Source organism: Streptopelia decaocto (assembly GCF_964273445.1).
Source record: "Streptopelia decaocto genome assembly, chromosome: 7".
In the NCBI taxonomy this organism is placed as follows: domain Eukaryota; kingdom Metazoa; phylum Chordata; class Aves; order Columbiformes; family Columbidae; genus Streptopelia; species Streptopelia decaocto.
In genome coordinates this window covers 42,723,713-42,748,918 of record NC_138661.1, presented here as the reverse complement: position 1 = coordinate 42,748,918, position 25,206 = coordinate 42,723,713, and the positions used below count along the sequence as shown (strand labels likewise).

The following is a 25,206-nucleotide window of genomic DNA, read 5'->3' as shown; positions in this document are numbered from 1 at the left end:
ACAGGTAACCTCACGTCAGCTGTGTCTTCTAGTTTGATCCTCTGTTTAGGAGCAAATGAATAGTAGGGACCACAAAAGAGAACAGGATGATGGAAGATCTCTACAGAATGTAATTCTGAAGTGAGGATTGTGCACTGGGCCTGTGAAACACTGTAAATCTGTCACAGAAGTATGGTCTTAAAAGAGCAGCTTTCCCTTCATTAGGAGAAAACAAAAGTTCTTCCTAGTACAGACAGATCTTAAGAACACAAGAACACATTGATACCTGGTTAAGCCTGTAGAAAGCCTGAAAGCATCTCATGTAAATCAATGAGCTGATTAACACTTGAAGATGTCAATATAAAATGTCAGTGTACTATTTAAATTTGCTTTGGTTCTTTCTTTTGAAGCCTTACTTCAGTAAAAATCACTTTACCGGAAACATCCAATATGTTTTCCCTACTGCTGCAAACTTCATGCACCGCTCACCAGTGTAGTGCAAGACTCAACTGGCTGTATCTTCTTCTTCTCATTAAAAAACTCGAGATTACTTTCCCACATCTATAGATTTTATTGTTAAAATATAACTGAAAGTAAGTGAGCACAGTCAAGAAATTGAAGTTAGCACCTAAACACTCAACATGGTAGCACGGAAGGCATACCACCGGTGAGATTTTTTTTGTATCAACCTCATGAAATTGCACATTTTTTTTGTTTAAATGAAACAGAAAGAATTTCTGATCTGTGCCCTAAAGTGCCTTATAACTCAAAGGCTTAGCCAGATAACTGAAGTCCTTCTTACTGAAAAACACACAAAGCAGTAGTTATCTGCACTGAAAGTTAAATAGGTCCTGTGGCTCCCAACATGACTTCTGGACAGCTGGTAACTATTTGCCAACCAAGCCATTCTCTTCACTAGCCATCCCTCTACTCCATCGCTCTGAAAACTCTAACATAGTAAGTAAAACCAGTTTAATGAATTCATTAGTACATACTTGCAAAAGACATGATGCCCCCAAAACCTTCACTGCTGTTGTTGGACACAGTAGAGTTCGGGGAGCTGGCCCTGGAATCTGAATCTGCATCAGAATCATTGGCCAGTTTTAAACTGTTTGGACGGAGTAACTTCTGAGACCTTTAAAGAAATTAATTACAACTGTTATTACCTTTCCCCCTTCCCGCCCCAAATCGACACGTTATATGACTGTGGAAGATCGATGCTGGTCTCATTCCTCATCAGTTTTCACCATGCTACCCCTACCCTTGTGGAAAAGTTGAAAAAGAAGAAGAGAAGAAAAAGAAAAGGAAGAGGAAAAAAAGACAAACAAAAAGCCAAAGAAACAAAAACCGAAAAAACAGATAATAGAACTATCTTTGCATTCAGGCTTTTACTACCTTTCAGGGCATGTTAAAAACTTGTCTGCAAAAGGGCATTGGTGGATTTGGGGGCGAATGGGTTCTGCTTTGACAGCAATAACAAGAAAACCCAATGTCATCAATCACTGTATTATCCTTCCCCCAAAACAGAAAGCTTTGAGAAAACAAACAAACCAAACAAAAAAACCCAACCAACCAACACCCCACCAGTACGTTTCTAGGAAGAACTGATAATTCTGTTAGCTCCTACTGCTTAAATAAAAGCAAGGAACTGAGGGCGCTGAGCAAATGCTTTTACTCAAACCAGAAGGCTTTACAGAATTGCAATATTAAATGAAAGTGATCGACAATGCATTTCAGGTGCAAAAGACATTTGAACGAAGGAACATTAAAGTACAGGAGGCAGCTGGAAACCCCAACAGTGCTGTTCAGAAGGGCAGGAGACAAGGAGGACTTGCCTGCTTCCGTTGAGATTCTGGTTAAACCTTGGGGTGTAGCTCTCTTCCTGCTCATCATCTTCATCCTCCGTAGGAAAGCCATACTGTGGCTCAAAGTACGGGTTGTCATACTCTCGCTTCCTCACCACCCCTTCTGAGGAGCTCATGCTGCCAGCTGCACTGTCACTCTCACGACGATCCAAGCTTATCTTGGGAAAGCTTGGTTGCAGTGACAAGGAAGGGAGATTTGAAAATCCAGCAACCAACTTCTCTTCCATTTCTGTTGAATCTGCTGACTCCTGTGGACCAGTCAAATCATTGATCTGTTCGCTAACTTGCGTTACATACAACTGAAGGGCAGGACAAGAACAATTATTTCAAACTGAGAAGTCTGCAGGGTCCTTGCTGTTTGTTACTGGGTCCCAACCCCATCCCCACTATCTGTGGCTCTAACCTAGGATTTTATATACACTACAGGATTTGTGCACTGTTCTAGGGACTCACCCCTGTAAAACAGATCTTACTGGAAAGTGTTAGCTCAGAAGAATGGCTCTCCATTACCCTGTTTGGTGGTTATGCAAGCAACTCCCATTCTTCCTACACGACCACAGATTCATTAGTTTCCCCACCCCACTCCCTGTTCCTCTAAGACATCAAGTTTTTCCTGACTCTGTAAAAGGAATTCCTGCAGTCACAACCTGCACCACTGGTCTCTGTTAATGCTGCATTTTTCAATGCATGGCAGCTTTTATGTACAAGAATGCTCTATCCCAGCATAAGAGGGTACCAGTAATCTCCACCTTGCTCAGAAAGTCCAGAAAGAACATACAATTTAATCTGTGCATGGTTTCACAGTCCTATTAGCTTTCGCCCTTCTCAGAAAGAACTATGTGCATTCTCCCCTTCTTTATATCCTAACACGCTGATCTTAGGGCTGAACTCATCTCAGTACACACATGATTCACTCCATGGATGACAGTGCTGGGGCTGCTACTGGCTGTAGTACTGGAACTTGAACGAGGCTGGTTGTTCTCTTGGGAGTTTTCACTGTCCATGGCCTGTTCATCCAGATCCCCTGAATATTCTTGAAAATCATCAAATTCCACTTCACTAGCATCACCAAGGGCTGCGTGAGTCAGGGGGTCAACATCTGCAAACACATCATTTTGCATTAAAGAACACTGCCTTCCTCAGTCTTTTGCCCATCTAACTAAAGACCCCCAGCAGACGAGGACCGCTCATTAGCACAAACTTGCATAAAAATTTAGGTTGTAAAGGGCTTTTGGAGGCCATTTATTCCAGCTCTCTGCTCCAAGTAGGATAATTTCAAAGCTAAAGCAGTTTGCCCAGGGCCTTGTCCCACTGAGTTTGGAAGTCTCCAAGGCTTGACATTCTACTGTGATCCTGGGAACCTGTTTAACTACACTAATCACGAAGATCTTTTCCTTATGTCCAAACAGAATTTTTTTTGTTGAAACTTATGATTATGACCTCTTGCCCTTGGGACATAGGACATGTGTTGGCATTCCTACATTTAGTTTGCTGAAGAAAGTGAGAGTTTCCCACTCTCACAAGAGATGTTATTGCTGCAGCCTCCACATAAGCTACAGAGAAAGCATTTTCCTGTCTCCACAAGGGCAGAGCGACTCATTAAAGCCAGCACTGAGAACAAATCTGTGGAGGCAGGAGAAAGCTTGTGCTCTGCTGCCCATATTGTATAGTATTTACTGGCAGCAGCAGGTTGTTTCCAGCTCTAGTGAGCCAGTTTTGTTCAGCAGCACCTATTTCTGGTCTTCCTCATTGCAGTGTCCTTTGGAGGGCATTGTTTATAAGCGGAAGAAATGTCTTTTTTCAGCCTACCCCTGGATATTGAAGAAGGACATGGAGTACACTTTTACCTCAAAGCAAAAGTGCAATAGAACAATACTCTCATCCAGAGACTTAGAGGAGACATTTTTTTCCACAGCGCAGATGAGCAGGGAAGAGGAACCTATGTGGACCTTGTGAAAGTACAGCTCAGAGTTACTTACTTGGGGTATCGCCATTAATGTCACATTTCATCATCTCACTGACAAAGTCACCAAGGGAGGAGTATGAGGAACTTGAGTCATCATAGTCGACACTGTCACTGCCACAACAGGTGAGAGAGAGAGATGAGTGGCAGCATATGAGCAACAGCACGGCTTGATGTTTGAGTGTTGCGAATCAGCACTGTTTTTATGGGCCTCTTAAAAATCTCATAATACTACAGACTCTACAAACAAATTTCTGGCAAAAGTCAGAAGTCAGCTTCATGAAAGGTCAGAGCAAATTAAATAACGTTGAGGTACGTCAGGAGACATATGGGAAGACATTTAAAGGCTCTCAGCAAAGTTTATAAGGTCAAGCATAAGTGAGCAGGGAGTAGTGTATTAACTCTCAGTGTGAGTGGGAATGTGCAGGACAGCTTCAAGGGAATGGAAATCACAAGTGAAAGCATTCCCACTAATGATAAGTCCCACTCTGTCAGGACTACTGGTGCTGCGTAGAATGTAAAAAATGTGCAAGTCTAAGCCTGAAAGATCTCACAGGCTAGCAGAGAATGAAGGATAATAAAACTAGATCCAAAACTCTGGGAAATACGGCCAAAACTACTATAACAAAAAGAGTTTACTGCCATTTTACTGAATACACAAGGAGGTCTCAGGCAGTGGACAGTACCAACAAGCTTAGCATAGCTACGTGCACTGAGTAGAGATTTGAAAGAGTGGTAGGATGGGTGGGAGTACTTGTAGTACTGCAACAGAAATAACCAGAGAAAGAACAGTATGGAATAAAAAAGCATTAGGGTGGGAAGAAATAGCAAATATCAAGTGCCATATAGGTAGCAAAAGAAAACAGGAAAATTAAAATGGAGAATCACATTAAATGAAGGCTTAAGAAGACATTAGCAAAGCGTTAAGAGGTTGCTGTGATGAGCAATGAGACAGTTTACTTCAGTGTCAGTATTCTGCCCAGACAGAAGAAATGAAACAGCAGCCTGGCAAGTTAGAGGAAAAGGCTGCAAATGAGAAGTAGGAAAAGCCCAGCAATCTGCAGTAACTATCATGTGCCTGGGGTTATGCTCCCCACTAACCTGTCATCAGTGGGATCAGAGTCTGTTTCTTTCTCTACTGGGACATTCAGCGCTTCAGCCAGTTGAGAATTGCTATCATAAACACGATAGTGGATGGGCTGCAGCTGGTGAGCGTACCACTTCGGTTTGTCACCAATCAGGGCTGGGTCAAACATGTCTGCACAACAAAACAAGGACATGGTTAACTGAACTCATTTATTGGTGTAAAAAGCTTTGTTCAGAGTCAGCCTACCCCCTACTAAGTCTGGCACAAGGGAATGGACAGTCTCAACTCCAAGAAGCCTACAAGACTTCTTCTCCATAAGCAAACAAGACAGGAGTTGAAATTAATTGGAGGAGCTAGTGGCTAACAGCAGGGTTGGCTTGATAGAGAGACATAAGGACATACATAAAAATAGAAAAATGTTCCTTGAACTGGATTTCCATCACCAGCAGGAATAACATGATGTAAAACTAAGTCCTTCCCTAGAATCCCTCTGCTTTTTAAGATCCTGCATTACACTCAACTGCAGGAAAGGCAAGGCCAAAACTTACTGTTATGAATCCTTTGGAAAGCATAGTTAGTAGGGTTGAGTGACCATTCTCCAAAGTATTCTACTGCCTGTGTCCTGGAAAGCTTATCTGCAAAAGGTGTTTGCTTTGGTCTAGAGGCAAGAAAAGAATTTGCCTGGAAGGCCACCACTGGTCGTGGGAAGAGACGAAGAGTGCGAGTATGCATCTGGAAACCTTGCAAAACATTTGGTGAGTTGAAGAATCTCACCATAGCAACCCTAAAAAGAAACAGAGGACAATATATCAGATAAAAACACAGAACACAACAGAACAGAAAACAGACAGTCTTTAAAAGGTATGCCATATGCAATGTTTCAAACCTTTGAAGAACGGTAACCCAGTAAAAAAACCTAAGTCTTCTTAGAAAACAGTTGTCTTTAAAAAAAATAAAATCAAAACTCAAGAAATCACTTTGTTTTAATTTACCATCTCAACACCAGGACCAACCCAGTAAGAGACATCATTCTCATCTCCGCTAGTTGAGATGACAACCAAGTCTCCAGCCTATTTTGTAGTTCAAGGCTTGTGATTTAAGCTGAGGTTGCAATAGCAGACTGACAAGTCCAGGTAAAGCAGATGACCTACAGGAAAATGCAAGCAAGAAAATACTCCCTCAAGATGCATACATGTTCATGCAGTTAATACATCTGAAATAAACACTGTCATCTCTGCTCTTTTTTCCCATGATGTAAAGTAGAATCTGCAGTAGAACCTGGAAGATGCTGTTTCCAACACAGGACACACAGAAGCACCTGTGCTGCCTTCAAGCACAAACTTTATGAAGACTCAACACTACCTTCCAGTTCAGCCTCACCTTGTAGCCACATCCACAGAATCCACATCATTTCCATAGATCAGAGGGTTGAATTCTGTGGAGGGAGTAGATTGCAAATCATTCTGTGGTCTTCCCAGCAGCAGTGGCACCTCCTGCCCCTCGTGGAACTTCTCTAGATTAAGAATGGGCTGAGTATTCAGACTCATGCTGGCTAGTGCCTAACAAAGGACAACATGATGCACACATTCAGCAAGACAAGTTATTCAAGGAACAAGAGAGATCAGAGCTATCCTGCCCTCTAGGCAATCGCAACAACTATGCATGCTCCATTAGTTTGTCTTAAACCATCTCCTATGCTGAATAAACAAACACCTCCAGGCCCTCCTTTACATTGGTTGTCAAAATGATCTCCTCAATGCTGAAACAGTCCTGGAGCCAGACAAGGAGCAGCACAAAAGTCCACTTTGCTAGATCATTCATGACATGAAAACAGACAGTCCAAACTGGACCACAAGTAGTATGGCATTGTGTACAACTTATTGTAGAGTTATTCCCATATGTAATTTGGATACATCTTGGGATCTAGAGGCCTTGAAACTTGGCTGTTCAACCACTGAGTTTGATATCCCAGGACAATGTGAAGACACCTTTACTCAGGCATCTGCCTGTAACCCTGCAAAGCTCCACTTCCAATCTGAGTGGGGTCTTCACCCCTCCATAAAGCAAAAATCCCCTTCAACCCTCATAACATTTTCAAGGCTACGCACTGAAGCGGCACAAGTGGTAGATAAGTCCTGGACACCCAGACCTAACCTAAATCTTCCTCATTTCTCCCATTTGCCCACTGCATATTCATCTTTTTATTTCAAAAATAAATAAATACACAAAACAAAACAGAAACCAAAATTCCAAAGGAAAAGGGTAAAATGGAAAATTGAAGGGAAAACAATAAAATAAAGAACCTTGTTGTCAGGAGTGAGCAGCTGTTTCTGAGTGATTGCAGTCATGCTAACCAGACACTGGAGGCAAGATGGAAGATCATATGATAACACCAGCAGCCCATCAGAGCCAAGACGAACACATGACCACAGAGAAACAGATGGAAGGAAAAAAAATATCTATTACTACCAAATATCACAAATGAGAGGAAATAAAAGGGACCAGAAAATAAGCACATCTTGGGAAAGAGGTGTAACTGCCCCACCCCCAAACATTCACATCTGGCCACTTTGGAAAGTGGAAAGGCTGCTGTCCTTATTGATGCAGCTAAGAACTTTTTACTGCAGCTTAAAAGCAGACATATTGAATTTTATTCATTGACACTAAGACCCAAAGGCACACAAAAGTGACAGCCTTAGTGATGTGAGTCACAATTTAGTCTTCTCTACTTTGTACAGCAACCAATAGCGCTCCTTCTCCTTTGCCAACGGTCAGTTCTTAATGATAATGCCTACAGGAATACATAGGGCCGTAACCTGAATTTGGGTGAAGGCTCTGAGAATTTTAAATACATCTTCAAGAAAACTGCAGTTTGTTCTTCTGATATCCAATTTTGCCCTAGTGAGAGAGGTTTGCTGAATAGTGCCTGAAATTGCAAGGGGGTGAGGCAGAAGTGGGGGGAAGGTGGATCTAACAAAACTCCAAGCAACACATTGCTTCCATCTGTGCTGGCAGCAGGTACCGGGGTATCATAGAGGTTACACACTTTGCTCTCCTGGTCTACAAGGAGAGAGAAAGAGCAGAACTCATCACATTAGTAACACACTTTACCTTTAGATACTGCATGCAGCATGCATGAGGAAAACAGAAATAAAGAGATAAAACCTGCTTGACACGATCAGCCAGGATGACCCAAGCTGATTAATGGCTTAGCAGGACCTGAGAGGAGAGACTGAGACCTCACACACAGATCTGTGAATGGAGGGGGAACAAAGATGATCATAGCTTGATGGATCAAGTCAGAGTTTAAAGCCCACATGGCAAATGTAAAGGAGGAATCTGGAACTTTCTGCACCAACTGGAAACAAGTTTAGCCCCAAAAAACAGTAAAAACCAAACCATCTGTTGTGTCCAAATGTATTTCAACTTATCCCTCACCTGGCTAAGAAATTAACTGCAGTTATAACCTCAGTGCCCACTCACTTTTCCAAATTAACTCTCTCCATTAAGACAGAAAAGCAGCAACTGGATACCTACCACTTAACATCTGTATCAACTGACACTGCTTTTCAAGCTCAATATGCTGTTACATTATAACATGGGGGATGTTCTAACTGGCCAGCTACATGAAAGAGGCATCTTGAACAGGCTGACAGAAAATTCCTAGTCCTGTGCTTCCCCTACAAATGACAAAGGTGGAAGCAGCAGAGACAGCAAAGATTAAACAGGTAACAAAAATTAGAGTGAAGTCCTCTGGAGAAAACTACGGAGAGATGTGAAACAGAATTTAGCTTAGTCAGGAGAAAACAATGTTAGAAAGTAATACAGCTCAGGGAGCTCAAAAGAAGACACCCCTATAATGTTGTTTAATCAGCCACCCTATTGATTAGCCCACCTCCACATGCAGAGTAGACCTCTCCATGACTGACCAATGGGCACTTTCTTGCACAGGAGTATTCTAGTACTCTCATATGTTTTCACATCCATCTGATGTGTCAGGATACACACCTGCTTACAACACATTTTGCTTTACATTTCCTGACTTGCATTCTTGTCAAGTACAGCAGAAGAGCTGCGCAAGATGGCATCTGCTAAGTTCTACTGAATCCAAGTCCTTTCCCTAAAGTGCTTCTTACCTGTTTCAGATGCTTTTTCAGCTCTGAAGCTTCTGGTTCTGGCAGTGCTGGCAAAGATTCTGCATTTGTGGGAACAATCACCTGGAATTAAAGCACAGCAAGAGAATAAAAAATCCCCAGCTGTAATAATTTCTAAAACAAAAACTCCCAAATCTCCACAACTGCGGAGACCAAAGCATAAAAGCCATAAATTAAAATAATTAATTAAAAACAAACAAAAAATCGACCACAACAAAACCCACAACCCCCAGGCACAGACATCTGCATCAATACTTTGATTTTCACTCCTTTATGGTTGTCATTGTTTACAATATCACAAGTAACAGAGGAGTTACTTTATCATCTACCACAAAAAAAGAGAAGCATGAGTGAACCCACACTCATCCTTTGGAATTTCCATCAAGTAGAAGATGTTATACATACTTCCCTTGAAACAGCCTTGCTCATGCCCCAGCGGGAAGCATGATACACAGTCCCATTTGAATCATGACAAGCAATGCTGCCAGAAGGCTCTTATCAGACTAAGCGTTTCTTAGGTTAGGCTATTAGAGACAGGTCACAATTACTCAAGAAGACAGCTTTATAATTTGTTTGTGGATTTATCTTCCAACCATATAGCAAGATGGATTAACTGGAAAATAAAGCCTTATGAGCAAAAGAAATGGGGACCTTGAGACACGACAAGGAGCAGAAGTTGAAGGCAGGAGTGGCAAAGGCAGACTGAGGCTGGGCATTCTTAAATTCTCAGTGGGTATGTTGATGGAAGTGCACAGTTCCCTGGAAACAAAGCCACAACGTCCTTATGGGCACCACTTACCCTATTGGTATCCAGGTCAATTAGCCATACATCATCAGGCATTTTAAAATCCAGTTTGTAAAGGAAGAAACTTGCTGGAACACCAATGATATAAGGTGTAGGGGCTAGAAGCAACTGAGAGAAAGAGGGACTTCAATAAGGACAAGATCTGCATTTGATATCACCTTGTTCTTCCCAAAAATTTATTTATTAAATGTAGTATGTTTGTAGCAGAGGAGACAACACAGAAGCCACTGATAAACATGTAATTAATTCCATACAGTAGAAGTATTTAAAAAAAAAAAAATAAAAAGGAAGAAGAAGAATAAAAACTCCTGCTCATAGCGCTTCAATTTTCATCTAGAAGAAAATAAATTTCCGCCTCCTGTGCCCCCCTCCCTGCCCCCAGGGATGTAATTTATATGGCTGATGACTCTTTGGAAAAAAACTTAGCTAATCTAACAGCTTGCCACATCTATCATGGACTAGCAAGTCACTCTCGGCCCAGACTGAGTCTGTGCTGTTGTAAAAATGGCTTTACCCTTGCAAAGGCTTTACCTTTACTCTTGTAATAGTAATTTGGTTTCAAAATAATAACATCTCCAGGAAGCAGAAGAAATGGACACAATTTTTCAAATTTACGTGGAAAATCTATGGGGAAAGTCAGGTTGTTTCTGATAAGGGCATCAGCAAAGTGAGAAGGTTTAAATCAGTGAGGCATGTAGCAGATTGAGACCAGTGGCTCTGGAAGCTAATTTATTCTTTAAATCTAGAACAGTTGGTCACCTCCAAGGGGCAGTACAAGAATAAACCTGTAGCATCAGTTGTAGGATAGCACTGAAATAGTAAGATGACCTAAATTCTACCGTTCCAGGCAAAATAATGAGCTTCTGCAGAGAGCTGACTATTGGTAAAACCCAGGTTCCCAGCTGACGTAAAACTTTATTTTTCTGAGAAGAATAAATTGCAGTAAACAGTTTCTAAAATCTGAATAAAGAGCCCTCAAGCATCCTTAAGTATTACTCTGGACCCTTCTCAACAAACTTTAATACTCGTTTGAGGGAAGAGGGTTAAATTGTAGATCTATGGCCTTTCAGTCCATTGCTTGTGACCTACTGTGAACTACTGCTTTGAATCTGCTGTTCACTAAGCATGCTTTGAAGATATCCTAAATAAGTGCTGTTACCTACACTTTAAATCGTTGGTGGTGCTCAGAGAACATTTTTTGCAAGGCAGACTTCGCTACAATCCCTGAGAAAACAGCAGGGAAGGAAACAAGCACTACACCTATATAAGCTTCAGACATCACAGGAACGTCCTTTGCAAAAGACCAATAAAGGAAAAATCTGTACCTGTTCTGCAGAGGCCATGCAGGTGGGAAGCAGAGGGATCACTGGGAACATGTACTCTAGCGGGTAGATCATAGCCACAAAGGCCATCACAGACATTGAGAGCGCATTATAATCTCGGGACTGCAATACAACCTGCAACCAAAGAAAATCACATTAGCACTGCAGCAACCATCCACTTCTAATACTCCCCCTCAGGGGTACACAAAGATAACAGCCTGTAGGCCTCTGATTTGAGGGCTGTGAACTGATAACCCTCCATTAATCTGTCTGAAAACAAGCTTCAGGTGCTTGAGTGAGAGCAAAACTGTTCCAAACAGGAACCTCAGAAGGAGATATTCCCTCCCCCATAGACAAACTGACTCCAGGCAGTGCAGGAGACAGCTGTTCTAAGCATCCAGCCTACCCTGGTTCTGAAGAGGGCAGAGCTTCCTACGTGCCTGTCAAAGATCAACCCTTCCCTTCATACCTTGTGCTCCAGAAGGATGCAGGTCAGCACCTGTAGGCAAGCATCCACTCCCAACAACTCCAAAGGCAGATGTAGTGGAAAATCCACCAAGGTGAAGCGGGATGGATCGGGAAGAGCAAAGGTCAAAGCCGGCTGCAACTCGTGTGGCAAGACTTCCACATCCACCCTCTTCTGACCAGCGACAGGCATCGGCGAGCGGAGCAGACGGTAGATCCAGGCCTCAATCTCCCGCAGGTCGTGTAGCAACACACTAGACTTTTCTTCCACCAGGAGGGAGCCTGTGAAAATCCGCCACATTGTATCCCTGCACAGAGAGAACAACACGGTTAATACTCCAGGAGCTTCAGTTCACAGCCCTTCCACAAGGCTCTTGCAGGGACACGGCAGATCCACTGGGAGTTCAAGGATGCAGCTAACAAGCATTTGGTCACACAGAGGAATGGAAGGCAGGGATTTAAGCTTACTGAAACAATCGCTGTGGGGAAGTATAAACCTTTCTGTGGCAGGAATCACCACAAGTATGTGTCTAGTAGGAATCAACACAAGTACATCACTTCCATCCGGGAGTTCATTCATTCATCTAAAGGGTTCTAGTTCGGTCCAGATCTCTGAAGATCTCTCATCACCCTGGTGCTTGAAATTCAGCATGCACATAGGATGCTCTCGTATCTCAACCAGAATTGTGGCAGACAGATTCACTATAGGATTCTGCTTCCAGCAGTCCTACAAATCTTTGCAAGAACAGGAACTAAACCCAAGATAATAGAAATATGTCACATCAAGATCTCCCAGATGTTTTGGCATGATAAAATAATCTTTTTCATCCTATTTTAAATTGCACTGTATCATTCTTATGAGCTGAATAACCCAGAATGGATGCATTTCATCTGAGAATATAAATTCCTGAAAGCTGTCTAGAAAGCATTTAGGTACCTTAGCAAAACACGCAGCAATTTTTCCATGCCCCAAGCTAGCGATATGCAAACCTGTAGCTCACAGACAGGCTGGCCAAAATGCATGTACAGTATTGCCCAGGGCCTTCAGAGCTGCAAAACTTGAAACTGGGTCTGACAAGGGAAGTAAAGTGGCTTCTTCACCTTAGCAGTGAAGCCTGCAAACCTGCTGTAGCCATTCTGCAAAAAACTTCAGCCTGATAAATATCTTCAGCTATTGTAATAGATCCCTTAGAATGGTATGTGTTCAGACTAGAGGTTTTACCTCACGGTTCACAATTTAGAAAAAAAAAGAAAAAAAAAAGAAAAAGGAAGGAGAAGAAGGAAGACGAAGGAAGACGAAGGAAGACGAAGGAAGACGAAGGAAGACGAAGGAAGACGAAGGAAGACGAAGGAAGACGAAGGAAGACGAAGGAAGACGAAGGAAGACGAAGGAAGACGAAGGAAGACGAAGGAAGACGAAGGAAGACGAAGGAAGACGAAGGAAGACGAAGGAAGACGAAGGAAGACGAAGGAAGACGAAGGAAGACGAAGGAAGACGAAGGAAGACGAAGGAAGACGAAAGTAAGATGATGACACCGGAGGCTTTATAAAGGAAGAAAAATTAAGGAAATTTAAGAGGTCAAAAGAGGGGCAATTTGAGATTATGCTGAGTAATATACATGTCAGGAACCACGGTGCTTCTTATCCTCCACTCTTTCTTCAGCCGCTTGTAATGCACAGGGCATTAGATTGTTAACAGGCAGGCTCAACCTTTTACAAGCTGTAAGGATTCGGTTTCACCTTTATTCTGCCACCACTTCAAAACTACTCTACTTTTCCAGGTCACAGCTTGCAAATCACACGGTAATTCAAACCTGCTGCTTTACTTCTCCCAGAGATGTATGCTCAGCTTTCCTTCTCTTGCCTTCCTCACCTGTCACTCAGTTCTTCTCTTTAAGAATTATGTCCAACAAGAGCAAATTCTTTGAATACCACATGCCATTCAAACACTGGAATATTTTAGCACCACTTTCAAAAAACAGATGAGCTCACAGAGTTGACAAAACCCATGAAATTTAGCTTTCTTCTGCCTCAGTAATTATCAGACTAAACCAAGTGGCAAAATAAGCTCCCTTGATACATACATCCAGTGGATGGGGTGGGAAGGGAGAAGTTTCGTTCTGGCAGAACCATATTTTCCCCAACAGTCAGTGGGTTCAGGTCATAAGCCCAGGATACTCTCCTAGAACAAGTCCACGGCAGTAGCCCAGTAGGCCACTGCTCTGTGAACAGGAGAGATTTCCCCTTTCATGCAAAATGTAATGAGCTTATAAAGATCAAAATTAGAGATGTCCTGTCATCTTTTGCTTTTGACAAGTTTAACTTGCAGTGTACCAAGCTACTTAACTCATATTATGAGCTATCTCACAGCCCTGTCCATCTTCTTATTGAGATAATCCCCTCCTTCTCCAGAGATTCATTTTATATTTTCACTTTTCAGTTAGCATATTGGAAAGGAAAATATCATCCTGGAAGGTAGGTGTCAGGCACAATAGCACAGATATACATCCATGACTGATATACATACATAAAAGCATTGTTCTTTCTGTACCCTACAGTGCAACAGCTTTTGCTACGTACCCAACATTACAACAGTAGATATGTAAGATTACTACATTACATTAAAAATACACCAAGTTCCTGTTAATTTGCTGTTACCAACCCCCATTCCCATATGCTTCCTAGACAACTCCTTTGTTTTCTACCTCTCCTCCCTCTCCGCTTCAAATATTGTACTTTGATCTCTTTCAGCCGTTCCTGCTTCTCTAGTCTTTTCTCTCCCACGCTGAAGTTCAGATTGTTTCATAAGCTCGTTAAGCACACTTTCATCATCTCCCTCTTGCCCCAAGTGGAAACACTCTGTTATTTCTTGGCTGTTTCTAATTTGCCAGAGAATCAGTCCTGATGTACACTGCCATGGAGCTTATTCACCAAAGGAACGGTAACAGCATCTGTGCTCAGCTTCAGAAAAGATCATGCTCAGTCAGTGGTGCTAGGATAGTGCCTCCTTAGGTGTATAAAACATGAAAATCAGGTTACAGAATCAGACAGAGAAGTTTTAAAGAAATCACCACAATTTTTTTTTGCCTACTGTGATCCTGGGTTTAAACAGCAAAAAGATCTACCATTGGTGTCTATCTGCTTCTGCAAGCACACCTGCAGCCACAATTTGCCATGCAGACAACTGCAGCCCTGGACACAAATGATGGGAGAAAAAAGTTTTCTCTTTCCCTTCAACATACCTCTGCACCCCACGAGGAATCCCCAACTTCTTGCCCAACAATCTCTCACTACAGCAGTCCACAAGTCTCTTGAGGGTGTACAGACATTCACGAAAGGTGGAAAAGAAGGGATAATGACTAAGGATGCACAGAGAAGTCAGAGTGCTGTTCCGAGAGCGATGGCTGCCTTTGGCCAGACGTTTACTGCGCGGTGACCGGTTCACATCTGGGGTTGACTCTGTACTTGGAGCCTGCAGCGAAGAACCGCTCTCCGAACTCTCGGTGCCCACTTCCTCTTGGGGTGCAGATGCATCCCCAGATTTGGAGGTTTTCTGTCCTTCCCGAGCTCGATGCCCCCCTGTGCCTTCTCCCTTCTCCTTGGGTACTCGCTTCTGGAAGGAGCGGTAGAAGTTGACACAGATTCCATAGCGAATGACACCTGTATCCTTGTCTGTGAGCGTGAAGACAAAGGAAGTGTCATCACGGAAGCTCATACGTTTTTGCCGCACACTCAGGCACCCTTCTGGCTGGCAGAAGAACACAACATCAGGAGGCAGAGGGAAGTCCACATGGTCTTCTAGAGGGTAACGTCGCAGCAGTTCAGGAGTCTGAGCAACACTATCACTACTTGGCTGCCTACAAAAAAAGAAAATGAAAAAAACATACATAGTTGACTAATAAAAACAAAAATCTTTGGCATCTCCCCAATAACGTGTCAGGAGCCTGTGGGCTCAGCGTCATCTTTGGTTGTTCTCTCTCCTACTATCCAGGGAAAGTGCAGCTTCTCAGTCACTAGCCACAATGCTCAATCACTAGCACAAGGCCACAATTGCAGAAAAGCTAAATAAAAAATTCTATACCATCATTATGAAGGCCCAACAGGAGCCTGTTCAAATCTGACTGAGAAAAGGACTTTCAGGAGTATGTTTTTCCTAGAAGAACAGCCTATTGTCATGTTTCCCTGACTATGATTTCTAAAATGAATTTAACCACACAGATCTCTGGGCAACACTTGGGTAAGAAATACACCATCCCTTTCCAAATATACAGTCAGATGAAAAACCCCCGCATTTCAGCCATTTATGAACAAGATGAAAAATTAAATGAGAAAATCTCATATCAATTCCTAACTGGGAAAACAAGGAATTTCCTAGAAAGTAATTCAGATAAATGGTGGAATGATATGGAAATCATCCTGTAAAAATTTCATTTAAAAGTTACAGCAACAATAGTTATATATATTTGTGTGTTTGATTATTAAGATGGATTTGAAGTGTAAGTTACTATAAAAGCTGTGTAGTAACATGCAGACATATTTAACACTGTAGCTCACCAACCTTCGTACCACAAATCACTAACAAAACACAAAGACAAAAAGGCAATACTGTTTATCCCTAATTTTCCACCAGAATAAGAGATTATTTCAAGGTATTAACTATTTTCCTACCACTCCTTTTCATGAAAGTTACCAAATAACTACCAGAGGAATAGTATGAGATCCACATAGCGAAGGAAGAAAATACATCCCAGAACAAGCTCTCTTTGATTTGACCCCTTTGTTATGAAGTCTGATCTCCTATCATTTTCTAAAGTAACTAGTATTTAGTATCATGTCTACTAAATGGGATGCAGGAGACTTGGCTTCACCAACACTCTCCTATGGGATGTAATACAAGACACTTTCTCTTCTTGATACTTTATATTTGCCCATTTCAAAACACTCGCTTTTCTCTTATGTGAGAGGTAAGAAAACCCAAACAAGTACTAATAGAATGCTTGTCATTGACAAAAGAAAATCACTGGTGTAAATAGCTCTGCTGACTAATTCTCCCAAACTAATATGTTATTAAAGAAAAAGTGAAAATGCTTTCATAATAAAGCATGAATTAGTAACAAAATTGATAGTACCCTGTACAGTTAAGTACTGAAACACTGTACAAAAATAAAAAAGAAACCCTAAAAAGCTTTTATGTATTAGTGGACACAAATAATGCATCATCTACTGAAGAAGAAATGTCAAATAATTCTGGTACTGTTTAGAGAGTCTATTTGGCGGTAAATGGTTTAAAAGAATGTCATCAAAGTACCAGTGAATATATCATCAGTTCAACCCTTTGCAGTACTATCAGCTACAGATAGAAAGGCAGAGTCTTCTCAGACATTGAGAAAATTTGCATTTAATAAAAGGGAATGCTTCCAAAAGGCATTGCTATTTGTGCTCGGTGGATAATACATGCAACGCTAAAGGCCACATGGAGCTCCTAAGGACTTGGCAGTAGAAGCTGCTCCAGTCAGCTCCATCTCTTATCACGGGCATTCACTGAAGTCCCTGATGAGACAACAAACCTCTGAGCATCAGCAATGCAGCTACTGCTGCCCAGTAAACAGCAAGAGAGCTACAGAAGTCCAGAAGTTCTGCTAGCAAATTAAGTGAGAACATCAGACACTATAAGTATCACTGGAGGACGTAGTTAACATTTCTTCCCTCTTCTTGTCCTGGTCAGTGACAAACATATGGAAAACTTGGTTATATTTTTCTACAGACAATAAGAAGTAATTAAGCTATTATTCTGTCCATAAAATACAACAATAAAAATAGTTATTACTTAGGTTTATGTAATTTCTTCCACTTAGCCTACTTAAATACCACACTCAAAGTATTCTGAGAAGAAAATGGGAGGTAAAGCAACAGGCTGATGCACATAAACCACTGATATTTAGAAATGGAAGTAAAATACACTTTGGAATACATCCATTAAATACACTGGCAGAAAGTTACTGCATAAACTTTGAACAGAATAAAGAAAAATAACATTTACTGAGTACATGTGTATTTGACAAACAGAAGAAATATCAACCCCACATTTCATATATGCTTTAAGTAAATATGCATAACATTTTATCTATTGATCATTAATAAGACTTAAAAAAAAAAAAGCATTCATGTCATTCCTATGAGGATAAATGAGTATTAGAGGGCGAAACAGCCAAGGCAGGCAAGTTCTAGATTATTTTTTGAAAACTGAGTTTACAGACTATACTTCAAAAGCTAGAAAAGTAACCCCAAGCTAGTATTTTACTTGCATGTGGCTTTCAGTATTTTCAGTTTGTAAGTCCCTCTATCCTGGTGCCAGTAGAAAAAAAGAAGTTCAGATACACAGGCTACCAGGGAGTCACCTATAAACAGGCCACTCTTAGTCACCCTTTGCAGACCCTTGAAATGAAGTGTAAAGACCATAGGTTAAAAACCTTTGGCTGCACCAGTATCTTTCAGAACGTGCTCTGGCTCCAGCAGATGCCCCCATGATGACAGCATTCTGCACGTGTTCCTGGCAGCACACAAGGCTTCATCAGCGGACATTGGGCTATTTATTCCCACTCTACTCCCCGAGCAAAAGCAGAGTTGAGGCTCTTTTACATTACCTGGCTCCAATGATCACAAGATAGTCAAGTAACCGAGGGCAGATTTTCTTTTTCTGCACCATTGTCCTTGAGGTCCCTTTTTATGTCATCTCAGTGAACTTCTGTTCATCAATCCAGCAGTCAATTATCCAGCCAGCCGGGGTCGACTGCCTTGGGGAACAGAATTTGCTTGGAACTGTCTGGCAAGTCCAACCTACCATCAAGAAAAATAAGAGTGTCAAAAGCACAATCAGGAATACGAAATACACAGAAACAACTTTATAACTTTAATCACATTCCCAAAAAAAAAAGCCTCAGTGTTCTGTGCAGTCATGGCCATCCACAGATCTTTCTCTTCATGAGTACAAAACCACGACCACATGCCCACAAAAGCAGAGAGCTGAAAAACACACAAAAGAGTACAAGAGGATCTCAAGGAAGACCACAGACAGAGCAGCGTATCACTGGCAAAGAGCTATTCATGAAACGGTTAGAGGCAAAAGTATTGTTTAGACAAATCCCTGGGATTCCTACAGTGCTTGGAAAGGAGCTTTAATTGGCAATTCTGTGCAGTTAAACACAACTGAAGAAAAAAATGCAACCTGAACATTATCTGTCTGATAAACAGAATAACTACAGAAGGGGTAACATCAGAAGAATTCCAATTTGATATAATACACCTCACCTGCCCAAACTTGGATGTGACCTACGGCAAGAACAATCTCCCCAATCCCCAAGGACTGCGATCTCTAACACTTTTTCTGTGAAGATACAGAACTGCAGTTCTACAGAATTGCAGTTTGCAATCACAAAAGTACTTCTTGTAAATCATACTGTGTCTTTCACTTACTTTAATCAATTCCATTTATCTGGCTTATCTTCACCATTTGCTCAACACCCATGCCTCGTACAGCTACTTTCTCTGCCCATTTTACAACAGAAAAATCCTCTTGGCATGACTGTTATTTTACTGCAGAATTACTATTTGTCAGTAACTATGCTTAATAGACATCCAGAATTCAGTAAGCACTGTAAAATTAGTCCTTCCAATCCTACCATTCATATTTCACTGAATTAATGAAAGAGAGGAAAACAAAAAATCTTTAAAAGTAATCCAGTTCTGTATTACAATGTTCCCTGCCTACATTTGGAAACAATCTGAAAACAGAATTTTTCTGAAACAGAAAGTTCTCAGAAAATCTAGAATCAGAGATGCTCAAACTGTACTACAAGTTTACTGAGCATCCCAACGAAAACATTAATGAAGTTATTTTATATTAAAAAAATGAACTGATTGCCTTTTGGGGCATATTCATAGTAAGGTTTCTATTTCAGTTCATGTTTACATCCTAAGGCCATGACATAATTCAGAGAATTACTATACTAAACTCCTTCTGTTCTGGAGCTCAAAGTTTAGATTTTATTTGTATAAAAGATTTACTGACAATTTGAAAGTCTCAGCAAAACTAGGTAATTTTCTTGATGTTTCTCTCATTACTTCACAAACAAAAGCTATTTAAAGGCACTGTAGCTGTCAGCATCTCGCAACCATGTTCAAAGTCTAGCAACCGAATTGCTTTTTTCCCAACCCTTCACATTCCAGGTACAGAGTTGGGGAATTTTATTCATAAGCCCTCCAAATACCAGAAAGAATACAAACACACACAAAACAACTACGCATACGATTTGTCAGAAAAGGAAAATCACACCACTCAGTATTAATTATGGAATAACTAACTGAATGAAACCCTAACCCTCACACACCCAAAATCCCATATTTTTAAAAACTTTGTGGCACAGTTTTAGAAGATCCTCAGCTACAGTAGTTGTAGGTTCCTAAGTGACGGCACTATGAATTACCTTCTCTGAGCAGCAATACTTTAATAAATTATCTTCTGTGAACAACAGCAAAGCTCCTGTTTCTTCATTTTAATGATATTATTGAAAACATTGTAGAATCTGTCCTGCAAGAGCTCTTGATCCAACGTATTCTGCAAATATCTTGGCATACATAAACTTGAGAGGAACTAAACAAAGTTGGGATGATCAAGTTTATATTTTTGCCTTCAGTTTGAAGACCTATTTTGTTTGTTTTGTGGGGTTTTTGGTTGGTTGGTTGGTTGGTTCAGGTTTTTTGTTGTTTTTTTTTGTTTTGGTTTGATTGGTTTTCCAAATAGCTTTACCCAGAACTCTTTAAGGAACTCACTGTTTACTTATGTGTACAGCACGACGGGCTAAGTTACCACAAGGTAACCTAGAATTATTACTTTGAAGAAGTTCCACTAGTCATATGTTCTTCCTCTATGAGACTATTCTACCCTTCAGTGAAGGCGGAGAAAGTAAATTGCATTTACAATGGTATAAAAACACATGCAATGACTACAGACTACCTGAGAGGCTACAAGTCCACAACCTTGGCTTACCTTTCAGTAACTTGCCCATACCCTGTGGTTTTTCTCCTATTCTCTAGCCTGGAGAATACTTCTTACAACTGCAATCCATTACCCACCTTTCTCACAGTTCTGCAAAGGAGGTAGCGAGGTATGCAACATAAAGACCTCCATCAAAACCTTAAATTTTCAAAATTGTATCCCAGCAGACCAGTACAAGCAACATATGCAAGGCTTCCAATGACCTTGGAACGGCTGAAGCTGTGATACCATACATAAAAGATTGTCAGTTTTAAAAAAAAATACCTGAGCACTTCCTGAGATTTCTGATTTCTACTGCAACACAGGGATACTAGACTGATGCAGATATTCTGCAAGGGCTTCTAGAGCCTCCTTTCCTTAGCTGCTTACTCTTAACAGGCCCATAGTTACAGTGAGACATAAGACCACAAAGGCTTTATTTTGGAAGATGAAGTTTTGTTGGATTGGAGGAAGAAGTAGAAGAATTAGAATCAAGATTAGTTCTTTTGTCTTCCCCTATTCAATCTGTTGCTTCTTTGGAGATGTAATAAAGGCTGATGATGGCAATTAAGGAGCATTAGATCAATATTTGCTGGAACTGACCTTCCTACTCTTGGTTGGAATCAGACACCACAGCTGATGATGTGTATAAACCGACACAAACAGGCACTGCAGTCCCACTTCTCCCTGACTGCCAAAAGCTTGATTTCAGGCCAGAGTAATTCCCTCCCCTGTACCGGCAGAAGTGCTTGTGCAGTTACGTGGTGAACCAGATCGTGGAATAGATATGGACTAAAACTAACACCCTCTTCTCTCCTCCCTTGCCACTTTTGTTTTTACTAGGTTATTTCTATGACTTTGTTCATGAAATGGCCACACAAATGCTTGTGCAGGCCCAAAGAAAAGGTAGAAGTAAGCAGCTAAGGAATCTGGAAAATCTGATTGAACACAACATGATCACAGAACTACAGGCTGCTCTACAGGCAATAAAGAGGTAAAGCAGGTTCTTTCTCAGAGATTCTAGCTCCTAGATTTTACAGTACATTAGAACAGGAAGAGATCAAACCAAATACTTCCACTTCTCTTCCATACTGGCATTTGGACATGAACTGAGAGACCATCTTGACTCTGAGATGGCACAGGTTTGACAATGATGGTCTCTCCTCTCTCTCAAGCTGCTTTAACTTCAGGTGGCTTCTTCTGAAAAGGTATTCTGCATTATGCTTTCTCTTTGCAAACACCTCGGGACCACCGCTTTGAAGGCTGAATTCTCAAGCAATGCTTGAGAAGAAACTTTATATAACTTCAACACAAAAAAAGGAGAAAAACAAAGTAGTGAAGGCCACCACAGAAACATACTGCACAAACATATCACATATGAAAGAATGCCATAATTTAAATAAGCACTCATATGGATGGCGAACAGGTTGGTGAGAACTAGCACTACCCACGTACTGTAGCAGCTGCCAGCAATACTCACGAACCAGCAGAAATTGGCACAGTAGCCCAGACACAAATACAAAGGCCAGAGCCAGCACTAACCCACGGCCTACCAGTAACTCAAGTCAAAAAAGTGTTCAAAACAACACTTCTATTACTGGTACTACTCTACACTTCAAAATTCTCCAAGCACCCACACTTTAGGTTGTATCACAATTTCTTAGAGGACAATCTGGATGATATTCTGCAATTTAAAGTCCTCCCAGAAATAAAAGTCTACATAAACACACACACACTCATGAAAAGCACCACACCACAGAACGGATATGGTAGCGTGAAGGAACTGCAGCGACTTCTTATCAGTTCAGAGCCATCTGTGTCAGACTGATACCCAGCATTATAGTCCCCAGAGACATGAATTGCGCAGTACCCTTGCCACATCTACCCCTTGCAGTCCCCAGTCTTTTTAAAGGTATCTTTTCTTTCCAGACACAAAGCTAGAGGCACAAAGTCATTTAGTTGAAGAATAACTGGAACACAAACTGTTAACCCAAATTAGCTCACAGCCATTTTCCTCAAACAGAAGCTTCCAGTTTTGTAAGTCCAGCCTTACACTCCACTGTACAAGAGTCAGCAGGTATTTCAATCACTGCTTGAAAAAATGACATGAAGACAGCAGAAGGTTATTTTCCAACAAGCAGATGTTAAGTCCTGCTTTCCTTGCAACTCTTCCATAGTTTAGGATGGTACAGGAATAGGCTTCTCCTTTCATTATCTCCAAATTTTATCTGGTACAAGGATCATCCTTCACAATTCACCGGTGCATGGATACCTTTATAACATAAATCAGGGTCATACAATTCAATTTACTAATGGATTGAATGAATAGCATGCAATGGGACATTAATTTCTAAGAGAAAGAGAAGAAGTTGTGAAGGAGATAGAAAGAATTACAGGACAGAAGCCACATGAATTCTGGTTCATTGAAATCTCGCCTTGCAAAACACCAGATTTCCAGCCATGTCCAAAAGGAACTAAATTTTCAGTTCTAAAATGTCCTTGGAACATCTTGAATTTCTATTTATCCTCAGCCAAGACAGTCTGTACTCAGTTCAGATCTATACCCACTATGCCTGACCTTATGGCACTGTTTGCTGTGAACTCAAGATCCATACCAATGGGACTAAACTGAATGCTGAAACAAACAAAGATAGAGCCAGGAGTTTCAATGCCCAATTTTTGGTCAGTTTATGTTTCCATTTCTCACTTTACACACCTTGAGTATGCTGAGACAGCTATCTGCTAAGCTATGAGAAATAGGTGCAAGTACCTCAGGACCAACCAATCTCACCTGTGTGGCCAGGAACCCCACTTAACTCACTGTACAACTGGAATCAACACAGTGTGAAGCACTATATGAACTACTAATTGTAGCTTTGACCTGTACTTAGACATTTTAATAATCTTTATGGAATCTTTACCACTGAAATTTGGGTTACTTCTTCCTCAAGGCTGTTTCAAGTGATTCCAACCATTATCTCTGGTATAGTACATACTATTTTTGCTTATACTAAACTTTTAAAGAAGCAGACAAGCAGTCCCCATTTCATATGAGCCATTTTACACTTTCTCTGCTTAGTAGCTGTATTAACATTAAACACTGCTAGTGGTTTTATACTTTAAAATATGCAACATTGTAGGAAGCCCATTATCCCTATTACCCAGAAACTACAGTGGCTCTACTAACGCAAGAAACAGAAATGACAGTGCAGATGAGTTGAGAACATACCCCCCTTCTCCAGAGCTTAACAGAACACGGAAGAATTTCTGAAGTCAGACCTGGATGGACTTGCTATACTGGTGCAGCTGCTTTGTGTGTTACCATCCACCTTGGCAAGGCAGCAGTGCATGCCAACGCTGCGACTCCTACATACTAGCACTTTGGCACCAAAAAAAAAGAAAAAAAAAAAAAAAAAAGAGGCACTTTCAAAGCATTGCAAGCATGCCTAAAACATACAATGGAGTATTTATCTACTATGGTTTGTCTATAATATAGGTGTGGTTCTATTAAATGCCTAGGGATAGTTCCAAGCATAACAAATCACCCAGTAGAGAACAGGACTGCAGGCAGTTTCTAAAAGCATCCTCCCTGGAGCACAAGCATCACTTGAGTCAGTAAGAGTTCCTTACAGATAAAACAGCAGATGCATCCCAACTGCTTCCACTTTCCATCCATCCAACCATAAAGCTCAAGGGAAAGGACAGACTACATCTGATTAAGGAGAACTAGAGAATGAATTGTGAAAACAGTTTTTGGCAATACAAAAAGACATCACTGGAAACCCTTCTGAAGAGTGATAATAATTTAAAGATTTCTTCCTTTCCCACTATTAAATTATATTATCTCTTTGCCTTCTGAAAACAGTACTAACACAGCCAAACATCTTTAGCTCCATCTCCATTTTCCAGAGCAAAATGGAGATATCATGGATAGGGATGCTGACAAATAGACCAAACATGACCAGAATGAGTTCACAAACAGAAGTACCATGCCACACAGACAGAAGCCCTTCCACAGCATCACAGAGTGAAGCTGGAGTGATTTGGGTTCTCGGTTGCTATAGGAACAGTTTTCCCTGTCCTTGTCATATGCTGGCCCTTCAGCAGTGCATCCTCGTTCCCCCCTGCTTCAGCCAAATGCTCAGCTAAGGCAGCCTGCTGTACCTGCAAGGCCATGCAGTCGCCACACATGCACATGCTGTGAAAACAGCCCCACAGGTAATCTGATTCAGATCAATCTCCATAGCAACCCAATCTTTAGTCCCCAGATCTTAGCCCGGCGGGGCTATTTATAGAGCAGCTGCAGCGCTCCCCCCGCTCTGCTCCCCCGCCAAAGCTCCCAGCCCTGCTACAAACAACCTTCACCCCGGCACAAGGGCCGCCTGGGGCTACGCCGAAACCTGCACCTCCTGGCACCTGCGGCCCTGAGCTAGATGACAGCGTAGCATCTGCAACACGCTAAATGCCTCCCAGTGGGTGAGGTTTTCCATATCCACGAATACTACAAATATCAGAAGTCATCATTGCTCGTG

The 25,206-nt window shown here is 41.4% G+C and overlaps 1 protein-coding gene across 12 annotated transcripts in view; it reads right to left on the bottom strand.

Annotated features, from left to right (window-relative positions):
• MADD (MAP kinase activating death domain) overlaps window positions 1–25,206 on the bottom strand; it is a 74,441-nt gene that overhangs the window by 42,558 nt on the left and 6,677 nt on the right. For 7 of the 12 annotated variants that reach the window (XM_082058796.1, XM_082058805.1, XM_082058803.1 and 4 more), the window contains exons 2-15: window positions 18,285–18,477; window positions 14,883–15,497; window positions 11,645–11,948; window positions 11,179–11,310; window positions 9,848–9,961; window positions 9,031–9,111; window positions 7,198–7,254; window positions 6,275–6,453; window positions 5,443–5,678; window positions 4,910–5,065; window positions 3,824–3,925; window positions 2,750–2,943; window positions 1,815–2,143; window positions 975–1,114 (exon numbers count right to left, since the gene is read on the bottom strand). In XM_082058796.1, coding sequence (XP_081914922.1) covers window positions 975–1,114; window positions 1,815–2,143; window positions 2,750–2,943; window positions 3,824–3,925; window positions 4,910–5,065; window positions 5,443–5,678; window positions 6,275–6,453; window positions 7,198–7,254; window positions 9,031–9,111; window positions 9,848–9,961; window positions 11,179–11,310; window positions 11,645–11,948; window positions 14,883–15,497; window positions 18,285–18,346 — 2,701 coding nt within the window. In that variant the 5' untranslated portion in view covers window positions 18,347–18,477. Of the gene's footprint in view, window positions 1–974; window positions 1,115–1,814; window positions 2,144–2,749; window positions 2,944–3,823; window positions 3,926–4,908; window positions 5,066–5,442; window positions 5,679–6,274; window positions 6,454–7,197; window positions 7,255–9,030; window positions 9,112–9,847; window positions 9,962–11,178; window positions 11,311–11,644; window positions 11,949–14,882; window positions 15,498–18,284; window positions 18,478–25,206 lie in introns of those variants that run through there. The other 5 variants (XM_082058800.1, XM_082058802.1, XM_082058801.1 and 2 more) reach the window with 5 other exon arrangements.